The sequence below is a fragment of the Pelophylax lessonae genome, assembly GCF_965119305.1.
Source record: "Pelophylax lessonae genome assembly, chromosome: 4".
In the NCBI taxonomy this organism is placed as follows: Eukaryota; Metazoa; Chordata; class Amphibia; order Anura; family Ranidae; genus Pelophylax; species Pelophylax lessonae.
This window is the reverse complement of record NC_138771.1, coordinates 43,109,070-43,133,156: the sequence shown is the minus strand read 5'-3', so window position 1 is coordinate 43,133,156 and position 24,087 is coordinate 43,109,070. Positions and strand designations below refer to the sequence as shown.

The window sequence follows — 24,087 nt, the reverse complement described above, 5'->3', positions numbered from 1 at the left end:
AGTAGTGGTTGATGCTCGATCTAATGTCCTGAATACCGGTGAAAACGTCCCCCCACCCTGAAACCGGGTGGGGGCGCACCTTCAGGCTGTGTACTCCTTTGCTTCGGGTTTGGCTGGGTTGGTCCTTTGCTTGTCCGACCAGCCCTTCTTGAACCCTCCTGGAGGAGTCTTGCCTTTCCCGCTAGTACCAGCCGGGCGCCCTTTATGGGCGGTAAAGAAAGGTCCTCGCTTGTTGCGAGGTCCCTTAGCTTTAGCAGCCTGTGGCAAAAAAGTGCTCTTGCCTCCAGTGGCATCCTTAATGATTTCATCTAGGTTGGCCCCAAATAGACGATTCCCCTGAAAGGGGAGATTTGTCAAGGTCCTTTTGGAACCTAGGTCAGCTGACCAGCATTTTAACCACAGCACACGTCTGAGGATCACCGCTGTCTTAGATGCAGGCCCTAATAAGGGAGTAGTGTCCAAGGCTGCGTCACAGATAAACTGTAGCCCTTGTATAATCTGTTCCATCAAATCAGATGTCTCCTGGGGAATATCTTTTCCCCTAAGGTCTTGGCGTACCATTTTCGCCCATTCCGTAAGTGTCTGGGAAACTAGACCAATAACAATTACTGGTCTAAATGCTGACCCTATCAGAGAGAAGATGGTGCGGGACTCTGCTTCCATCTTTCGATCCACCGGATCCTTAAAGGACGAAGTGTCCTCCACTGGAATAACCGTGGCTTTATTCAGCCTGGAAATAGGTGGATCCACCACTGGTGGTACCGTCCATTTCTTAATGATGGATTCCTCAAATGGATAGCGTCTAGCAATACGCTTGGAAATAGTAAAGGTACGTTTAGAATGCTCCCATTCTCCTTTAATCTGATTACCGAAACATTTAGGTACAGGAAAAACCTTCACTGTTTTGATGGGCTTATTAGTACCAAAAGGAATCTCTGTTTCAGTTGCCTCTGCCGGTAAAGCCTCAAGTTTTAAGGTTTCCTGCACTGCCACAACTAGTGCGTCCACCAATGCTTCTTCCTGAATTATAGCAGGAGAAGAAGCGTCCTCCTCACTGTCTGAGGGGGCTTTACCTGGGATAACAGCCCTTGCAGAGGAACCTGCAACTGCAGTGACCATCTCTGAATCAGAGTCAGAGGTGTCAGATAGTATAGGGGTAGGCGGGGGTCGCTTCCTTGACCCCCGTCCCTGACAGGCCGCCTCCACCCGAGCCACCATAGACTCCAAAATTGCTGTAAATGACTCTATACTCTGTGCACCGGCGGGTCCCGTGGCCCCCTCGAGGGAAACAGGTGGGGGAATATGTGTGGCAGGGTCCATGATAATTCCAGTCACTTCCTGGATAATATGATTCAAAAATAAAAAACTTTTTCTTTTTTTTTTTTTTTTTTCAGACCCCCAGCGCCACAAGAGCCCCTTAGTGTTACCTGCTAGGGATCCCTATCGATCGAGAGAGAGAGATAGACCCCCAGGCTCACCACTTGATGCTCAGAGTTTAACTGCAACAGGTTACAGCGCTGTCTTGACAAACAGGAAGTCTTTTGGCTGGCTGCCCAGGAAGAAAGGAGGCGGCTCCGCCCCTCTGCACGCCTTCCGGCGCCTCCCCCAAGCTCCACGAGGTGTTTGGATCACCTCAAACATGGCCGCCCCCATGCTGGAGACACGAGGCTACGCCAAAATGGCGGCTCGTGCGATCCAGCAAAAAAAATGGCTGCGGCCTGTACTGAATAGCGGTGTGCTGCAGGGCACACAACACACTCTCTGCATGGGGATATGGCGTGGTTGGCGGTACCGGCCCTGGCGGACCGCATGGCCATTCGGGAGGCCTGCTAATAGCTGGAGATCTGATTAGGAAGGCAGTCTACATGTCCGTGGCTTCTGACTGGTAGGTAGCTTATTCTTAACACCGTAAGATTCCCAGAATGCCACAGATTACATCTTTTTAACATGTATACAATTAGATTGTTAGCTCCCAAACCAAGCCTCCTGGCTTTTTGCACATAAAATCACACTCAAAGTAGGAGGATCTGTGTCATGTTATAGGATAGAGAGGGACTCTATCTTACCATACAGAGAGGGGCCCGCGTTCACCACAAGACCCGTCAGGGGAAAAGGGGGAACATACTACTCACCATACCGGAACCAGGCGGGCACCAACTCCTGACAGTACCCCTCTCCACCGGGGCGGGAGGGCTGTCGACCGATACGGACGCCGTGACTCATGGTCTTTGGCGTTTCAGCGAGACGTTTAACTCGCGTGGACAGTCCTTTAATGGGACTTTGTCGCGGCCGACCCAGCGCGGAGCTATGGCCTGCACGCGCTCGTAGGCTGAACTGGGGTGACCCCCGGATCTCAACATCCAGCCCGTCGCCCAGTTCAGCTTTCTTGCTTGAAGATCTCACAGGAACACTGGAGAAAAAAAGCTGTCTAAAAAATCCTTTAAGAAAAAATTCTTGCCAGGACCTAAGATCCCAGCAAGGTATCTAGGTCCTTACTCCTAACTAGACAGAAAATAACTGATTTGCTGAGGCAGAGAGAGAGAGAGGATATACCCTCTGGGACTGCCCCTAGGGTGTGGCCAGAGCTTTTTAATTTCCTGTCTAGTCCTGCTCCTGTGGAGGCAACATAACCCGAAGGTGGTGTATCACCGAGGACTACGTCTGTCAATGAGCGCTAGAGAAACATTTTTTATTAGCTTCTGAGGCATGGTCAACACTTTAGAATACCCCCAAAATGTTGCACAACATTCCAGAGTAAACTGGTAAAATAAAACATTTGTGCAATTCAGCATTAGTCCCGGTTCACATTTGTGAACGCTGCGGATATGCAGCGTGATCCCGCATCGCATCTGCACCTCTGGCAGTTCACACTGCCATATGCGATACGCAGGGGGTGTCAATTAAAAGTTGACACCCCCAGTTGCGATCGCATATCGCAGTGCTATCGGCAAGTTCGCACCGAATCGGATCGCACTAGTGTGAACCACTATGCGATCCGATTCTGCTGCGGATAAAAAAAAAGCCTCATGTGCGAGTTTAGTGTGGATGCGGTGCGAATTCAGCCATACAAAGTATATGGCTGAAATTCGCACCGCACAAGAGATCGCATGTAATTTAGGAGCAGTGTGCTCCGTATTACATGCGATCTCCGCAATCGCACAAATGTGAACCCTGGCTTATGCTGCTACTTATGACTTACATAGCCTGGGTAGCTTAACCCCTTCACAACCACATAAAACATATATGGCCTCACTGGACTGTGCTTTTTGCCATGCAGCCACATGTATACATATCTGTCTCCTAGCACATAGACCAGGGTCTCACTGAGAGCCCCGAGTCCTGTACTAATGATTGGGACCTGGAACTCTCAAATCCAGGTCACCTAATCGCTGTGGTAGGCTCTGATTGGCTACCACAGTGATCAGTCACTGTGAAGCCCACCCCTGTGTTTCTCTCTCTCCAGGAATGAAGGAGGGGAGAGATACATTGTATCTTTCTCCTTGCAGAGAGAAAAAAAAAGTGTAATAAAAAATAAAAAAGTAAATAAATAGGGAAAAAAAAAAATACCTAGGTCAGTGCCAGGGTTAGTGTTTGGGTCAAGTTAGGGTCAAAGGTCAAGATCAGTATATTTAGGGCAGGATTTTTTATTTTTTTTTAATTAGTATCAGTGCCGTGCACTATTGTTTCTGGACTGTACTACAGGTACAAACAACATACACATGTGGTATCGCTGTGATCAACAGGAGCAGGGAAATTCATTTTGGGTTGTTCTTTGGTGGTAGGTTATGGTAGTAATAAGAAACATACAGCTAAAATAAAAAATTAACAATTTTGTTTAACTATTTGGGCCAGTTTTCCTTAGATAATAAAAAAAAAAAGTAGAAGGAGATATCATTACCATTTACCACAAAATGAAAGCCCAATTTGTCTTGAAAAAAACAAGGTATAATCCCCCTGGATGCACAAAGTAGTTGTGATAATGTACCGTTTTACTAACACATGTCAAAGTTGCAAAATTGTGCTTAGGCATGAACATTGGTTTTTCCCTTAGGCACGGAGGGGGTAAAGACGTCAGTATTTATCTGGGCTATTTGAAAATAATGAAAAGAATCAGATTTGATAGAAGCTAAGTAGCTTCCCTAAAGCCGATGTAAAAATTTGAACATTCCCAGTCCAAGCCTGACTAGGAGAAACATTGAAAAAAAAAAAAAAAGTATACTCAGTCGGAGGTATAAAAAAATTTGCCAAAACACCATTTCTGTTTGACTGGGTCTATTGGATTTCATAAGTAACTACACTTTACAAAACGGATTTGGACACATTAAAATTATTTCCTTGTGTTGAACATCTTATTCTGGTTTATGTTTACATTATTTAAACTAAAGGGTTTATAAATCACAAGAAAAATTCAAAGCAGATACGTACTCTGAGAACAGCTGAACCAGCTCCCTGAAGCCTCTTTCAATGGCCAGTCTTGCAGGTGTTGCGCCGTCGCTGTTGGAAATAGTCAAAGCTGTTCTCCCTCCTGGTTGATCCAGAAGAAATTTTGACAAATGGCAAAGGCCCAGCCTTGCAGCAAAGTGCATCAACGTTTCCTGCTTCTCGCCATCTAAAAAAAGAGAACAAAGGGGGTAAGTAAACATTTTAACTACAACTTGATACCCCATGGTATGCTTCTTAGGCACAATTTATGAGAATCAAGCACATCCTTGTGACCTGATGATTCCTGATCATCTGAAGAGATACTAGGATTCATTACACTGCTTGAAAAGGTTGGTTTCTCTATGACCACTCTTAGAGGTATTGTAATAAAGTGGCTCTTCAGTCATTTTTTCATCTTTCCATCTATTAACCACTTAAGCCCCTGAAGATTTTACCCCCTTCCTGACCAGGGTTTTTTTTGCGATTTTTTACTGCGTGACTTTAACAGACAATTGCGCGGTCGTGCGACGCTGTACCTAAACGAATTTGACGTCCTTTTTTCCCATAAACAGAGCTTTCTTTTGGTGGTATTTGATCACCTGTGCGATTTTTTGATCATGCGCTATAAACAAAAAAAAAGAGAGTCAATTTTGCAAAAATAATATTTTTCACATTTTTTTATATGAAATTCCCCAAAAAAATGTAAAAATCAAAATTTTTTAAAATTTTCGGCCAATTTGTTTTATGCTACATATGTTTGGTAAAAAAAATTGCAAAAAGCGTATTTTGAGTGGTTTGCGCAAAATTTATCGTGTTTACTAACAAAGGGAAAGATTTTTGTCATTTTTGGTGTTTTTTTTTTTTAACGAGTAATGGCGGCGATCTGCGATTATTTTTGCGGGACTGCGACATTGCGGCAGACAGATCGGACCCTTGACTGACATTTTTGACACTTTTGGGGTTACCAGTGACATTACTGCAGTAATCAGAGCTATACATATGCACTGTTACTGCAAAAATGACACTGGCAGGGAAGGGGTTAACTGTATTGGAGAGGGAGGGGTTAAGTGTGTCCTAGGGGCGTGCTTCTAACTGTGATGGGACATGGCTACTAGTGTAAAAACAGAGATCAACGGTCCTACATAGTAGAACCATCTGATCTCCATTTTTACACAGGGGAGAATGACAGGCGGCTTGTTTACATTAGCCGCCTGCCTTTCTCCCTTCCCGTCGAACGATTGCGAGTGACCGGCGGACATCGGCTCCGCCGGTCACACGCACTGACTTCTTAGGGAACGAGCCAGGGCGGGCGTGCGCCTCAGCGGGCGCGCGCTCACCCGCTATTGGCTATCAAGCCGGTGACAGGCTAGTGACGTACCGATATGTCACTTTGCCTGGCCGGGGCTGACCGCCGCAGTATATGTACTTGCGGCGGTCGGGAAGTGGTTAAATCCTCTGCTCTTGTTTTAACTTTTGGAAATATTATGCAATGTGATTGGGGGGGGGAAGCTTCAGAATGGCAAAGACGTTTTTATTAAAAACTATGTGAGCAGACTGTAGTTCCTCTTTAAGCTGCTATATATTTAGCAAGGAATATGCACTATTGCACAACTTCACTAAATAAATGGTCTAGGGCAGGATTTTCAACTGCTGGGCTGCAGCCAAGTAGGGTGGGTTGCAGAGAACGGTGACATTTATGCCTCACATTCGAGGCTCTTTGGTGCCCTGGGTTCACAATAGTCAGGGGGCACGCCAGAGTAAGGAGGCAAGCATGCAAAGATTGATTTCTTGATGGCAATTCTTAAGCCTCTTACACACTAAGTTTTATTTTTTCCTTCAACCTAGCAGGGCTGAACTAAACAAAAACTGACAGCTTAGGAGCTGCTGTACTAACTATCCAACGTTAGTACAGCAATCTGCCCTGCTGTTTTATTGGGTTCTGACGGTTCCCCCACCAGAGCACTCTGGTCAGCGCTTTCAGCCATTGGCTGCATTGGAAGCACCATTTTCAGTCATACCCATTCGATACAAGCCAGGACTCCAGTACACTCGGGCCGAATGTCGTCCGATTTCGATTGAATTGGCGGAAGCCTCCCGAAATTTTGCCCGTGTTTACTAGGCTTTATATTTATCCTTATTAAGCTGCTGTATGCGATAGTTATCAAGGAATATGAACAATTCTACAGCTACACTAAATAAATGGTCAAGGGCAGGATTTTCAACTGCTCGGCTGCAGCCAAGGAGGGTGGGTTGCAGAAACCTACATCCTCGGTCATGCCTTACATCTGACGCTTGGTGTTGCCCGGGGTTTACAATATTTAAAGGGCATACTGGCCACTAGCAGAAGGGGCCCCCTCTGAGCGAATGTAGCACACTGACCACCAACATAAGAGGTCACCTGCTCCTGACCACTGCACTTTGCAATCTGCGCAATTAAACAGTCCTGACCCCTGCACTCTGTTGCACTGCACTAGGTATGCTGTACATTACATAGTCATGACTGCTGCACTGTATAAACCATATTAGGGATAGACCGATATGTTTTTTTCAGGGCCAATACTGTTACCGATATTTTGGTCACAATGTATTGGTCGATATGGGCCGATATTTTGTACATTTAAAGTTTTGAAAAATAAAGACAATTTTTGACACAAATCTGGTACTGAACATGTTAATTTTTGTTTAATGCTTAATGGCTGGCTTGCTGGCACCCTGTGGTGGGTGGCTGGCTGGTACAGGGCCTGTGGGTGGCTCACTGGTACATGGGCCTGTGGGCGGCTCACTGGTACAGGGGCCTGTGGGCGGCTCACTGGTACAGGGGCCTGTGGGCGGCTCACTGGTACAGGGCCTGTGGGTGGGTGGCTGGCTGGTACAGGGCATGTGGGTGGGTGGCTGGCTGGTACAGGGCCTGTGGGTGGGTGGCTGGCTGGTACAGGGCCTGTGGGTGGGTGGCTGGCTGGTACAGGGCCTGTGGGTGGGTGGCTGGCTGGTACAGGGCCTGTGGGTGGGTGGCTGGCTGGTACAGGGCCTGTGGGTGGCTGGCTGGTACAGGGCCTGTGGGTGGCTGGCTGGTACAGGGCCTGTGGGTAGCTGGGTGGCACAGGGCCTGTGGGTGGCTGGCTGGCTCGCTGGCACAGGGCGGCCGGGCTGCTGTGGGTGGGTGTACGGCTGTGATACACTCCCACGAGACTAGTCCCAACCCCAGACAAGGCTGTCCAAGGTGAGGGAGGCGGCCTAAGAAGGCAGAATGACGTCACAAAAATAAATCGGCAATGTCGGCCAGTTCCGGGCCGATACATCAGGGAAAGTGCATGTCGGCCACCGATATATCGGCCTTGCCGATAATTGGTCTATCCCTACTCTATATAAAATTAGAATCAATGAGTATACATTTTTTTTTTTTTTAATGTTGGGGCATGGATCTTTTTGAAAGAATTTACCAGGCCTTGGTTTTACAGAAGGTATAGTACCACAGGTCTAGGGCAGTGGTATCGAAACTGCAGCCCTTTTCTTGCCTTTATTCAGCCCTTGGGGCACTGTTCCCCTTGCACTGGTAAAAGGCACTATTCACAGTCTGGCCCCCCTAGAGTCTAAAGTACAATAACTGGCTCTTTTGCTTAAAAGGTTTTGCAATCCCTGGTCTAGGGCATACACAGCAAGAATTAAAGATTAGCATCCAATATTCTGAACAATCAGGCTGCCATCATTTTCAATGCGCTATACTTCCAGGAAGTTATCTTATAGCACCAATGGCTGTGGTGAAATTGTAAGACCCTGCTTATTATTTCAACAACCAGCTCAGACCTCCCAAGACATTTTGCCAAAATGTGATTCCATCATCCAAGGGAAATTCCCTGCAGCCCTGCCTTAGCTAAACATATGATGGTACTGAGCACTCAAGCCGCATTAAGAACACAGGGAGATTGTGGGAAACACTTTTTTCAGTGAACTTTTAAAGCCTGCAATGGACCATTATAATAAAAAAAAAAAAAATGGAAGAGTTTTAGATGGAAGCCAGCATGCATTTTAGCTTCCGTGAAAACTCATCTGTTCGTGGACACCTATACCACCTCCACCTAAGAGTTGAACTTTTAATTCCTCCAGCAGCTCATCTCTTATTACCTTTTGTACCACTTGCCTCTCCCTAGTAGATTGTAAGCTCTGAGGAGCAGGGCCCCTCTTAACCCTCTTCTATTGTATTGTTACTCTACTGTCTCCCTTTATATTTTAAAGCGCTTTGCAAACTCTTGCTGCTATTTAAATCCAGTACAATTTTAAGAGTTGCCAGTAAAGAGAAGATAGTATAAAGAATATATATTGTTAGTAAACTTTTATTACATTCACAATTTTACCAATGGCATTTGCCCACTAGTGCTGATAACAAAATGACTCTATACATTATGCAACCAAAGCTCCAATTATTAATACAGTCAACAGCCCTCAATGATTTATTTTGTGAAATTATCAATTCTAAAAATCTCACATTTCCGCAGTTTTTGGAAATATGCTTTCATGGCCAGAGATGCATTTTAATGAGAACGGGTTAAACAATTCAGAAGACCTTTCATAAAATAGGAAACAGAGGAGATGGCCATATAACCGGGAGCTTTGGAACAACAAAGAAAGAAATACGTTTTAGGATTTTCCTTCCTTCAGATCACCTGTGTATTTTGAAAGAAAGCCAGTTCTATAGCCGTTCTCCATTTAACAGCTGGCTGGATATAATGAGTCATAAGGCCCACATTCCACATCCTCAGCATTACAATGAACTACAGAATGTGAGTGTACATTAAAAAGGATCAGTGAAGCTAAAACACAAGCTGGCTTCCATCTAAAAATTTAAATACAGCACCAAGCTCTGCCAGAGTGTCTTGTGAACTCCCCACTCTCTTCCTACTGAAGCATGCCACGTCCCCATCGGCAATCTGATTGGTATCGGCATCTACAGGCAAAATAAAACATTTGTCGGATCCAGATGTTTATAGACTAATTGTGGAAAGACCAAATGCCTGTAGACCTTCTCCAACTTTGGCTGACATTCCCTACACAAACGTTCTCAGAGGGGAAAGTCAATCAGATGGGTAGGGTAGGTAGGCAACGGGAAGGTCAGAAAAGGTCTCCCTAGGCCCAATTTTTCAGTTTTTTATTTGTTAAAGTTTGAAATATCCAATAAATTTCATTCCACTTCATGATTGTGTCCCACTTGTTGTTGATTCTTCACAAAAATTTACAGTTTTATATCTTTAGGTTTGAAGCCTGAAATGTGGCAAAAGGACGAAAAGTTCAAGGGGGCCGAATACTTTCGCAATGCACTGTACATATGCCTAATGCAAGTGTGAGCCCACGGTCACATCAGCGCTATTTGACATGTCAAATCGCAGCCTATTGCCGGCAACGGCACTGTCCTTTGGCGACTTTGGGGGCGATTTCAATAGACATCTGTGCATGAACCCCCACAGATGTCATTCAAATCGCCCCTGAACTTGCACTGAAATGCGGGGTTTGAAAGTTCAGCTGAACTCGCACGATTTCAAACTCGTGTTCAGTGTGAACCAGGGCTGAATGTTTTGTAGAACAAATTGTAATGGCAACTACAAACTCTGACACCAGCACCATCAGGAGGTTTTTTGTTGTTTTAAATAGAGACTAATAGACGTTTCTGTTTCATTATGCAAGCGCAGATGAAGGGGGAATTTTTCGGGCCCTGAAACGCATTGAATACTGAACGTCTCTCTCTTATCAAATTATCTTCAGTTTTTATCTGAAGTCTGTAGGCAGATTAACACAGGGAACAGAACTTACATTGCCAGTCTACTTACATTAATCTGCACTTTACCAATATATTTAAATTTGGTGCCGCACTAGTTTTCCTTTTTTTTAAGGCTCTATTCACAGCTAGACGATTTGAATCGCAGATGGAATCACTGAGATTCTGTCCACGCTCCCAGAATTGCAGCAAAATGTGGGACGCGTTTGCAATGCTCTTACTTCTTAGGCTCCGTTCACATCTAGGTGATCTGAATCGCAGGCAGAATCATAGCAAAACGGAAGATGTATTTGTGATGCCGTTATTACTTAATGGCACCCTAAACTCAGTGCAATTTTGCTGCAAATGTTGAGCGACAAAATGCGCTATAATCGCAGCAAAGATCGCAACTTCAAGCGCTCTTGGCTTTGTGCTGAAATTTGGTACATGTGCTTCTTTGTAATGTTTTTGGAGCAGAGGGAGACCCATTCAAATGAATGGTGCCGCTCCAAAAACACTCCACTTAAAAACACAAAAAAGCTCAAAAAAAAATGCGCTGCAGCAGTGGTTGCTGTGCTAAATAAATAAAATTTACGCTATAAAATAAAATTTTGTAATTTCTGTCTGCTGCCTCATTCCAGCACAGGTCACTTCTGATAGGTTGCCTGACACCAAGAGAAAATAAAGTGAGGAAGGCACTGTTTCACAGCCTCAGCCTTCAATCTGGGCTCAGAGCTTCCCTCAGTGAGATCTTCATTGAGAGACTTCAGTTCCCCGCCCGCTGCTTTTCAGAGCTGATAAAATCCTGGACTTTGAGCGGCTGTAGAGAAGAGATGGCTGTAGATAAACAAGTACAACTCATGCAGGAGGGCTTGTTTCATTTTTGTGTATCATATGAGGCTTGTTACTTCACAGCGTATACGTGAGGGTTTTCAATCAATTTGTTACCCCAACACGTCATATTCCCGATATGTACCTGCTGCTCCATGTACTTGTATGAGAAAGTATCCTGTTCTTTTTGCATTGATTCCTTTATGTGAAATCCCTGGTGTTCCTGCCAGTCCCTCTGCTTTTCTATAAAAAAAACTGACCACACTAAGCAGGAGAGCACAGCGCGGTCAGTTCTCCAGCTATGCTGGTAATTCCGTGTGGTCTCCTTCAATGATCAGACTTGCCCTGACACCCCACGCTGGACAGCTATTCACTGAGAAGCTCAGTGTGCTGCTGCTTCTTCCCCCCCCCCCCCCCAAGCTCTTAAGCAGCTGAAAACAGAGGGAATGTGAACACTTCTAAAAAAAAAAAAAAAAAAAAAGTATTTATAATGTATTTCATTTCTATTTTAAATGGAATGGGTTGTTTTACAAGGTGATCATTTACAATCACTTTAACCACTTCCCCGCTAGGTACCTGGGACCACTTAAAGCGGAAGTTCCACTTTTGACCACTTGCCGACCGCCTAACGTACTTTTACTGTGCAGTGTTAATTTCGTTGACTAAAACCGACTAAAATGTTTTCGTCGACTAAATTAACACAATTCTAGTTGACTAAAATATGACTAAAACAATTCAGATGACTAAAATACGACTAAAACTAAAATGGCATTTTAGTCAAAAGACTATAACTAAAACTAAATCGAAATTTGCTGCCAAAATTAACACTGGTGCATGCTGAAAGTTTAATACCACCATAAATAATAACATATTCGATGTTTCACTCCAGGACCAGCAGTAGTATATAATGAGTTTGGAAATTGTAGAGAAATGCTTAAATAATGCATTACAAATTACAACTGAACTACACCCATTCGATTATAGATGACTAAAATGAGTTTTAGTCGACTAAAATGTAGGACATTTTAGTCGACTAAAATGTAGGACGTTTTAGTCGACTAAATACGACTAAAACACTTGCAGAAGACTAAAATGGGACTAAAACTAAAATGCCATTTTAGTCCTAAGACTAAGACTAAAACTAAATTGAAATTTGCTGCCAAAATTAACACCGTTACTGTGGCAAGTCGGCTCCCCTGCAGGGGCTTCAGGCTGCACGCATGCACTGATTGGCTAGAGGTGGAGCCAATCAGTGGGTCTAGTGGACCTAATGTTTGCCGTCCACCAGCGATCGACACAGAACAGCGGTCTGCCTACGTAAACAAGGCAGATCGCCGTCCTGACAGGGAGGAAGACAGAGATCTTGTGTTCCTGCTAAGAAAAAACACAGATCTTTGTCTCCCCCCCCCCCAGTAAGAGCCCCTCCCACACAGGAGGAAAGCACTCCCAGGGAAAACATTTAACCCTTAGATCGCCCGTGATGTTAACCCCTTTCCTGCCAGTGTCATTAGTATAGTAACAGTGCATATATCTTTTAGCACTGATCACTGTGTAGAATACATATTGGCCTACATTTATGAAGAAATTAGATTTTTTACATTTTTTTTTTATTGGATAGGTTTTATAGAAGTAAAAAACATTGTTTTTTTTTTCAAAATTTAGACTTTTTTTTTTTTTTTTTTTTTTTAATAGCGCAAAAAATAAAAGCCGAAGAGGTGATCAAATTCCTCCAAAAGAAAGAAAGCTCTATTTCTGGGGGGGGACATCAATTTTATTTGGGCACAACTTTGCACGACTGCGAAATTGTCAGTTAAATTAACGCAGTGCCATATCACAATTTTGGCTAATGTTGGATTTACTTAGCTCTGCGTGACAAAAAAAAAAAAATACAATTCTTTAAATAATAATAAAACAGACTTGATGTTTTTACATGTCACTTTAACAAATCTGACATGACCTCCCCGGTAGCATGCGACATAACCTGCAGTGCCTGTGCAAACAAATATAAAGGGAGCTCCCGCAGAAAGGCGCAGTGTCTAGAACATACAGCAGAGAAGACAATTTTATTCCTTCTACCTTTCTCTGAAAATAGTGTAAATACAGACTGCTGCACATTGTTACATTGCTTGTTTTAAAAGTCCTTGTGTGTCTAAAGCTGCAGGATGTGCAGCAGCCCCACACATGTGAAGTTCAAGGAGATTATAAAGATGGAAGCCCAAGCTGTTTAGACAGCTGAGCTGGTGTAAACTGACGAAACGTGCATGCAGCATCTGGTGACAGAACCACCCGCTGGATTTCAGTTTAGTGCAGGTCAATGAAACCATATGAAACAGAATGAATTATTTGACTCACTGGGCCAGCTCAGTGTAATTAAAACAAAAAGAAAAAAAAAATTGGATTTGCAAACCGTGCACAAACATTGGTGATCTGTATATAAAACAACCACCGTGGTAAAACCTAGCTCTACAAAAAAAAAAAAAAGACTACAGACTTTTACAGTTATAGTTCTGTAAACGGAAGTGATACAAATCTTGTTTCCACATGTTGTAGTAAGCACAGCAACACAAACTAATATACACTGATCAGCAGTAACATTATGACCATCCACCTAATATTAACCCAATCGCGTCTAAGAGTAAAACAAATCTAAGGCCCCGTTCACACTGGGGCGATCCGACTTGGGGAGGCGACCTCCCGAGGTCACGGTGCGAGCAGCGCGCCGCGACCTCGGAGCGGCCGCCACGGACTTCATAACATTGAAGTCTATGGCGGTCGCCTCCGAGTCGCCCCAAAGAAGCTCCGGACCCTTTTTCTAAGTCGGAGCGACTTGTGTCGCTCCTATTAGAACGGGTCCGCAGCTTCCCTATGGAAGGCGACCTACGGCGACCTGTGAGGCGACCAGGTCGCCTCACAGGTCGCCTTAGTGTGAACGGGGACTAAATGCCCATACACAATTTCATAACTTCTATACCGCCACAACTTCCAGGTGGATTACACCTTGTTTTTTCAGGATAAATTGGGCTTTCTTTTGGTGGTAAATGGTAATGGATATCGCCTGATTTTTATTTTGTTTTTTATTGTCAAAGTAAAACCGGCCCAAAATAAAATATTTTTTTTTTCACTATGTAGTAGGGATTAACCGATTATCGGCAAGGCCAATATACACTTTCCCCGATATGTCAGAATCGGCCCCGGCGGTTACCGATATTGTCGTGATGTCATCGCGTTATGTTGCGCCACGTGCCTCCGCGCACTGGGACAGCTTCTGCCTTCTTAAGCCGCCTCCCTCAGCCTCGTCTGGAGTGGGGACAGTGAGTGTACACTACAGTGCCAGCGCACAGTGTGTTTAACACAACCGCCGCGGCCACATACACCCACAGCTGCCCGGTGCCAGCCAGCCACCCCCAAACCCACAGGCCTGTACCAGCCAGCCACAGGCCCTGGGACTGTACCAGCCAGCCACAGGCCCTGGGACTGTACCAGCCAGCCACCTACCAAAGGGTGTCAGCCAGCCACCCACCCACCCACCACAGTGTGCCAGCCAGCCACCCACCAAAGGGTGCCAGCCAGCCAGCCACCCATCGAAGGGTGCCAGCCAACCACCCACCGAAGGGCCACCCACCAAAGGGTGCCAGCCAGCCACCCACCAAAGGGTGCCAGCCAGCCACCCACACAAGGGTGCCAGCCAGCCACTCATCACCACAGGGTGCCAGCCAGCCACTCATCACCACAGGGTGCCAGCCAGCTTTTTTTTTTTTTTTTAAAGCCTATATTCAATTTCAGTAGTGTCTTTCAAATTTCAATGGAAATGGATGCAGATAGAAAAATTAAAAGTGTGGTCTGGGACTATTTCTCATCTCCATCTCCAGGAAAAGCAGCAGCAGTGAGCAACACGTGCACAAGCAATGTAAGCATGGGATCAATAACTGCAAAAACCAAAAATACGTCAAATCTTTGGGCCCATCTAAGAGTTTATCATGTTGAATTGTATCATGCAGTACAGAAAAAACAAAATGAATCACAAGGTGAAACATCACTATCCCAGGCAACAATAACAGATATGTTTCAGAAAAAAAAAACAGGTGGCTAAAATCGAATGGAAAATTCCAACAGCTGGACAGAGTAATCACAGAGATGACAGTCACTGATAACCAGCCATTTACAATAGTGTCTTACTCTGCTGTCTGCAGTCAGTGTGTGAATGGAAAATGTTATACTTGCGGTCAAAACTCAACACAGGCACCCTCTCTCTCTTGTTTGTCCGTCCATGAGGGTCCTATAGGATAGGTGATGCGCTTTCCCATGCTCCGGCGTTGGGAACAAGCAATACTCTGCTTCCTCAGGCTGTCCTTCTGGCCTTCACCCCCAGGTTCCTCTTAAGCTACACTGTGACAGCATCCACAGTATAGCTGTCAGCATCCGCTCCACTGAGGATGAGCCCTGCTCGCAGATTAGGCCTCGTGCACTAGGCCGCAGCGGCAGCCAGTCCCTCACACACCACAGGTCGATCCACACTCACTGAGTCCCAGAAGCAAGAGAGCATTCAAGAAGTGGAGCAGAAAGGTTTATAGTCTCTCCCATGATCCTTTGCTTCCCCGTTGCTCCCTGGGAGGACAGTTCCCACAGTTGTCCAGATAATGGTCTGCTATTAATTCAGAACTACATCTCCCACAACCCAGTTCTTCCACTTCCTGTGAGAGGCCGATCGTCTCCTGAAAACAGTCTTAAAGGGGCGCACAGATAACTCCAACAGCAATGATAAGTATATATTTTATTAGTCCGATCCCAGCTACATTTAAATTTAGCTGTATATTTTTTTTGCTACTACCATAACCTTCCACTAAAGAACAGAGAGAGAGAGACACTAAGTATCTCTCTCCTCTATTCACTGAGAAAGAAAACACGGGGGCGGGCTTCACTGTGATAGCCAATCAGAGGCTATCAGTGATAAAGTGACCTGGATACGGGAGATCCGGGTCCCGATCGTTAGTATGGGCACTCGGGGCTTTCCGTGAGACCCAGTCTCTGTGCTGGGAACATGCTGTGCACGCTCGCAGCACAAAGCGAGATACACAAATAAGCCCAGTCTAGTGGGGCCGCATATCTGCATACGTTCAGTGTGAAGCGGTTAAGTAGGTCTTCCTTTTGCCACAAAAACAGCCTTGACCCATCGAAGCATGGACTCCACTAGACAAAACATCACACTGCCTCTGCCGGCTCATCTTCCTCCATAGTACATCCTGGTGCCATCTCTTCCCCAGGTCAGCGATACACACCCACCTGCCCATCTATATAATTCATCAGACCAGGTCACCTTCTTTCATCGCCCCGTGGTCCAGTTCTGATGCTCACATGCCCATTGTAGGCACATTTGACTGTGGACATGGGTCAGTATGGACACCCTGACCAGTCTGAGGCTACACAGCACTGTGTGTTCTGATACCATTCTATTGGAAGTAGCATAAACATTTTTATAGCAATTTTATCTACAGTAGCTTCTCCAGCCAGCATTCACTCCCCAGGTGTATCATGAACCTTGGCTGTCCAAGACTCTCAACGGCTGGCCATTTTTTTTTGTTTTCTTGGACCACTATAGGTCAGTCCTGACATTTGCAGACTGGAAACATCCCACAAGAGGTGCACTTTTGGAGTTGCTCTGACCCAGTCATCTAGCACTTACAATTTGACAAAATCGAGCAAAACCTCACACTTTTTCTGATTTCAATACATCAACTTCAGGGACAACATGTCCACTTGCTGCCTCATACATCCCACCCACTTTTAAGTGTTATTGTCACAAGAGAAGGCGGCATCCAGTTTTTATGACACAGCGAGAACGGATGTTGTTCCTCCCGCTGTGTGACATCAGAAACTGGAAGCGATGATTGGTCACTTTCAGTTTTGGTCTCATGTCAAGCCGTTACCAGGTTGGGAAAGCATTAAATCAAACCGATGTTGGTATGACTTGATGCTTTGGAGGCCAGAGGAGACATTTGGGGTGTAATAGAGGACCTGTCACAGCCGATGCCATCAGAAGGGATGTTGTTCATAACAAAATTACACAGTGAAAAAAAAATTAAATAAATAAATTGAAATAAAATGCTCACACGCAAATGCGTATGCATGCATTGGTCCCGCATACATACAGTGGGTAAAATAAGTATTGAAGACGTCACCGTTTTTCTAGGTAAATATATTTGTAAAGGTGCTATTGACATGTACTTTTTGCCACATCGGTAACAATCCATACATACGAAGAACCAAAACAAATACGTTTAGAAATAAGTCAGAAAATGGAATGACACTGGGAAAAGGTATGGAAAAGGGAGGTGCAAAAAGGCATGGGAAGCCAAGACACCAGCTGAAATCTATCAGTAATTAGAAACCAATCCTGCCCCTTGTCAGTGCAAAATAATATCAGCTGGTATAATTTCAACTGATAGCCTATAAAAAGATGTCTCATTACCAAGGTGTCACACAAGAAACATCTCAAGATGGGTAAAAGCAAAGATCTCTCTCAAGACCTTTGCAACCCTATTGTTGCCTAACATACTGATGGCATTGATTATACAAGGATTGCTAAACTCTTGAATGCGAGTACTGTTGGGGCCATAATCCAGAAATGGAAAGATCATCATTTGACCATAAACCGGCCAGAACCATGTGCTCCTCGCAAGATTTCTGACAGAGGAGTGAAAATTAAAGTTTTGTGAAATTAGAAGAGTTGTCCAAAAGCCAAGGAGCACTTGTGGAGAGCTCCAGAAAGACTTGGAAATAGCAGGTACATTTTTTTTTAAAGAAAACCATAAGCAATGCACTCAACCGTCATGGTCTGTATGCACGCTCACCACACAAGACTTCATTGCTGAAGAAAAAGCACATTGAAGCTCATTTAAAGTTTGTTGCTTAACATTTAGACAAGCCTGTAAAATAATGGGAGAGTATAGTCTGGTCAGAGGAGACCACAGTTGAACTCTTTGGATGCCATAATGCATACCATATTTGGAGGTCAAATGGCACTGCGCATCCCCCCATGTGGCTTTTCTATGTAAATGTAGCTTTTATCACTTTAATCACTTCGTGTCACTTATGAAGATTTTTAGGTACCGAAGTTTGGCACTGTTCCACGGGCGGACGCAATTTTAAAGTATGACATGTTTTGCATCTATTTACTTGGCATAACATCATCTTTTATATTTTACCAAACAATTGGGTATTATATATAGAATTAATTGAAGTGTATCTTTTCATTTAAAAAACTGGTGCTTGACAAATCGCAGACAAACCGCTGTGCAAATACAGTGTGACCCAAAAATATGCAACACCGACCATTTTATTCTCTAGGGCCTCCGATTAAAATATTTATATAATAATGCTTGGGGGTTCTAAGTAGTTTTCTAGTTAAAAAAAAAAATAATAATATATGTTTTTTTTTTTCAGGTAGAAGAGAAATGTCAGAATTGGCCCGAACTGAAGTGGTACAAAAAAATGCATTCAGTGGCCACAGCCAGAAGATGCCCAGTGAACACTGGTAACCATTAACCTTATTCAACAAAGATTAACAAATTCATTGGAGCAGTCTTGACAGGCGTCTAGCAACTTCGCTCCGGCTTCCTTGAATAAGGACATTTCCCCAGCTGCGGAACCTACTGGAGTTATCAGGATTTATTATGCAACAGTAAAACCCATTGGCGTGATCACTGGGGTTAACAACTGTTTAACCTGTCAGTTAGCTAAAACACCTGCTTACATGCAGCATATCCGAGGCTGAAGAATGACTCCTGAAGACTGTGAGAGATTCCTGAGATCTTGTCAAGCATTAGCAGCTTAAGGATTCATACCGCGTCCTTTTGATAAATTGCCAACAGAGGACAAAAAATTAAGGCCTGCTGACCCTAAAGAGTATCAAAAAGTAAAATCATATCCTCATTTCCACATTGTATATAAATTATTTCTAATTTACTTCTTAAACTACGATTGATCTTGAAGTTTGTAAACTTATTTAGCGAGGAACCCCACATGTTTACTTCCTTTGAATTTTGTAATACATATTCACTATGCCTTGTGAGTAGGCACTGCTGTGTCACACATTTCACAGAGCTTGTCTTCTGGCCTACAGAGGTGCTGAGAGGAGGAGTTTCAGGCTGGCTGAGTCAGTCCAGGAATCACTGTTTGCAGGCAGCACGGTACCATGGGGTATGTAGTCCTTTCAAAAAGAAGGTAAACAGCAGAGGAGAAGCTGCAAAGCATGCATAGATCCTGAGATGTTGTGGAAAGAATGGGTCAGCATAAAGGCAGCACTCAATATGAAAGGCGATTTTTCAGTAAGCCGTATTGCTATTACAATGTTGAGATTCTAAAATGAAAGTGTATGCTGTGACCATACAACTCCTTTAAAGAAAGGGAGCCCTGGCTATCAGAAACAACTGAAACAGGGGTCTCCAAACTTTCTAAACAAAGGGCCAGTTTTTGGTCCTTTAGACTTTAGTGGGGAGGGCGCTGACCTTGGCCAGTGGGAGTGGATATTTTCCTGGGAGTGGATATTTTACTGGCATCAGTGGGAGTAAACATCACATTTTGTATTAGGTGGAGGAACAGTGCCCCATCGTTGCTATCGTTGTCAGTTGGCAAAATAGAGGGATAGCGCCCCAAGGGCTGGGTAAAGGCAAGTACAGGGCCGCAGTTTGGAGACCACTGCTGTAGGACAAAGGTCTCCAAACTTTCTAAACAAAAGGTCCAGTTTACTGTCCTTCAGACTTTCGGGTGGGCTGGACTGTGGCTATTGGGAGTAAAAGCTCCCAACAACAGGGGGAAAAAATAATGTCTCCTCATTTTGTTTCAGGGGAGTAATTTAACTGTGGGCAGAAGGCATAGGTGTACTTTTCAGCACTACTGCCAGCAGCCTGTCAAACTGAGTGTCTGACAGCTGCTGCGGCTGGACTGTGCACTTATTGTATTTCATTTTTAGAGGTACTTATTAAGTGCCATAAATTTTCACATTGCTTTACATATTATACAATCACATTAGTCATTGCCCTCAAGGAGCTCACAATCTAAGGTCCTCAACACCCATTCATACATACACATACGAGGGCAAATTTAGATATGAGCCATTTAACCTACGAGCATGTCTTTGGAGTGTGGGCGAAAACCCCCACAGGAACAGGGAGATATTGGAATCTCCATGCAGGTAGTGGTGTGGTTGGGGTTTAAACCAATGACCCTAGTGCTGCTATTCACTTAGTTGTACAAACATTTAGGGCAGTATACATCCAGGGGGCGATGCCTGAAACACAGACTTCTTGCATTGTAGGCCTTCGTCCCTGAGAGCATTCTGCCCTAAAAATTCATACCACCAAGTGCACCTTCCAGCCGTGTCCAACCACAGTTAAACATCTGAACCCCATGCACTGGGCTAAATGCCCAGTAAACATGGTGCTTTGGAGCCCTTTCACACAGGCATCATCAGTTCAGTCACTATTCCAAGATACAGTATCTCACAAAAATGAGTACACCTCTCACATTTTTGTAAATATTTTATTATATTTTTTTATGTGACAACAGTGAATAAATGACACTTTGCTACAATGTAAAGTAGTGAGTGTACAGCTTGTATAACAGTGTAAATTTGCTGTCCCCTCAAAATAACTCAAAACACAGCCATTATTGTCTAAACCGCTGGCAACAAAAGTGAGTAGACCCCTAAGTGAAAATATCCAAATTGGGCCCAACTAGCCATTTTGCCTCCCCAGTGTCATCTGACTCGTAATGTTATAAGGTCTCAGGTGTGAATGGGAAGCAGGTTTAATTTGGTGTTATCGCTCTCACTCTCTCATACTGGTCACTGGAAGTTCAACATGGCACCTCATGGCAAAGAACTCTGAGGATCTGAAAAAAATAATTATTGCTCTTCATAAAGATGATCTAAGCTATAAGAAGATTGCCAAGATCCTGAAATCGAGCTGCAGCATGGTGGCCAAGACCATGCCATGGTTCACTCAGAACAGGCCTCGCCATGGTTGACCAAAAAAATTGAGTGCACATGCTCAGCGTCATATCCAGAGATTGGCTTTAGGAAATAGATGTATGAGTGCTGCCAGCATTGCTGCAGAGGTTCAAGGGGTGGGGGGTCAGCCTGTCAGTGCCCAGACCATACACCGCACACTGCATCAAATTGGTCTGCATGGCTGTTGTCCCAGAAGGAAGCCTCTTCTAAAGATGATGCACAAGAAAACCTACAAACAAGTTTGCTGAAGACAAGCAGACTAAGGACATGGAATACTGGAACCATGTCCTGTGGTCTGATGAGACCAAGATAAACTTATTCGGTTCACATGGTGTGAAGTGTGTGTGGCGGCAACCAGGTGAGGAGTATAAAAACAAGTATGTCTTACCTACAATCAAGCATGGTGGTGGGATTGTCATGGTCTGGGGCTGCATAAGTGCTGCCGACACTGGGGAGCTACAGTTCATTGAGGGAACCATGAATGCCAACATGTACTGTGACATACTAAAGCAGAGCATGATCCCCTCTCTTCGGAGACTGGGCCGCAGGGCAGTATTCCTACATGATAACCCCAAACACGCCTCCAAGATGACTACTGCCTTGCTAAAGAAGCTGAGTGTAAAGGTGATGGACTAGCCAAGCATGTCTCCAGACCTAAACCCTATTGAGCATCTTGTGGGGTATCCTGAAACGGAAGGTGGAGGAGCGCAAGGTCTCCAACCTCCACCATCTTAGTGATGTCCTCATGGAGGAGTGGAAGAGGGCTCCAGTAGCAACCTGTGTAGCTCTGGTGAACTCCATGCCCAAGAGGGTTAAGGCAGTGCTGGAAAATAACGGTGGCCACAAAAAATATTGACACTTTAGGCCCAATTTGGACATTTTTGACTTAGACTTGTACTAAATTTTGTTGCCAGAGGTTTAGACATTAATGGCTGTGTGTTGAGGTATTTTGAGGGAACAGCAAATTTACACTGTTATACAAGCTGTACACTCACTACTTTACATTGCAGCAAAGTGTCATTTCTTCAGTGATATCACACGAAAAGATATAATAAATCATTTACAAAAATTATTTTTTGTAAATGATTATATCTTTTCATGTGACAACACTGAACACTGCTGTATGCTGTGCAATGTGTGACAGATCCCCACCTTCTACCTTCTGAAGCTGTAATGTAACCTATGTAGATTCTTTACTTTGAACAGATGTAGAGGGAGGGCTGCATACTTACCAAAAATATGAAGCAGAATACATATTGGCCTAAATTTTTGACGAAATTAAATTTTTCTATTGGATAGGTTTTATAGCAGAAAGTAAAAAATATTTTTTTTTTTTGCAGAATTGAGTGTCTTTTTTATAGCGCAAAAAAAATTAACACACAGGTGATCAAATAACACCAAAAGAAAGCTCTATTTGTGGGGGAAAAAGGACATACATTTTATTTGGGGACAGCGCAATTGCCAGTTAAAAGTTACGCAGTGCCGTATCCCAAACAAAAAGGCCAAGGCATGAAGGGGGTAAATCGTCCAGAGGTCAAGTGGTTAAAGGCAAGGCTGCACACAAAGGCCTCATGCACACGGGACGTTTTTACAGCAGCTGTTTTTGGCTTCACGCCTTTTTTTTTTTGCAGCCAATAAACTCTCCAGCATGTTATCCTATGTCTCCATGCACACACAGGCAGTTATCAAAAATTTTTGGCAGGGGTGTTTTCTGGTTGGAAAAAAAACTAGTAAGTTTTAAAAGAGTTTTTCCGCTGTAAAAACGCTCTAACTCTAAAAAACGCGGCTATTTGGCATTTATTTTAGCGTTTTTGAGCCATACGTTTTCGTGAGAGTATAATTTTGTTAAAAAAAAAAGCTAAAAACAATGAAAAACGCTACTTCAAAAATGCTGAAAAACTCATCCTACAGCTACAGCTTTTTACAACAAACGATACTGGCTTTTTTGTAACGTCCAGTGTGCATGAGGCCAAACAATGAACGGTTCAATATAAGTCGTACACCTTTGTTTCTCAGCAGTCAAGACTAATTATAAGAAATTTTCCACCCATGTACAAGGTCAGGTTCTCTCAAAAGTTATGTCGCCATCACAAGTTATGCTCTAATGACAACTCCATGGGGAGTTGTTGAACACCAGTAACGGCATGCAATTAACTTTTTGTAGACAAAGAATGGAAATTGGAGAAATGCAAAAAACAGTTCAAATGGCTGCTGTTAATATCTGCTTCTCATAATATAGTATATACTGTAGTATCTGCTAACTCCTTAATCCTGACATGTGACCCCCCTCAAACTGCAGCCGCCGTTTACCGCCAGTCAATAATGCAGTTGTCACACCTTATACAGAAGTAAGCCATCAGTGTGGCCCCTTAATCCTGTGCTCACACCTGGCGTAATCTGTAGCTGACACTGGAACCTGCAGGTCCCTGACTCAGCAGTCACCACCAAGGAGTTCCCACAATATATCACAGCGCTTACAGCACAGATTCATTGTATGACCCTGTGAACGCTGTAAGCAATGTGACTTAGAGTGATGGTATGTGGGAATTGACACGCTTGAGTAAACTCACATTGTAGCATACAGTAGGTATGTGGTGACAAAATTCTTGGCTTTAAATAATCTATGAGCTAGTTACCTTCACAGTGACAAGGGGGGGAAACAAAATAAAAAACAGCAATTATAACAATGATTTTATTTTTTTTTTTCATAATGTATACATTAAATTTAGATATTGTAAACTCCATCCAAACACTGTAATCAACCATTTGTAATATAATAATGTGCATAGCAATGCGCCCATGCCTAGAGACGTGCACAACGAAAACAAAATCGGTTTTGTTTTGGATTTATCAGGTAAATTATTTTGTTTCGACTTATTCATTATGTTCAGAATGATTAATTTTCGGAATTTGTTTAGTATATGCGTTGTTCCAAATCAATTCGTATTTTTGGAAGTTATTTCAGATGACTGGCTATATTCGTTAACATGTTAATTTGTTATCCACTTGACCTACTGAAGATTTTTACCCCTTTTATGACCAGGGCATTTTTTGCTATTGCTATTTTTGCATTAGCACTGTG

General features: G+C 43.8%; 1 protein-coding gene across 5 annotated transcripts in view; it reads right to left on the bottom strand.

The window, feature by feature from the left end:
- AKAP13 (A-kinase anchoring protein 13) overlaps window positions 1-24,087 on the bottom strand; it is a 526,300-nt gene that overhangs the window by 267,122 nt on the left and 235,091 nt on the right. For all 5 annotated transcript variants that reach the window (XM_082254313.1, XM_082254314.1, XM_082254315.1 and 2 more), the window contains one exon: window positions 4,426-4,609. In XM_082254313.1, coding sequence (XP_082110439.1) covers window positions 4,426-4,609 — 184 coding nt within the window. The remainder of the gene's footprint in view (window positions 1-4,425; window positions 4,610-24,087) is intronic.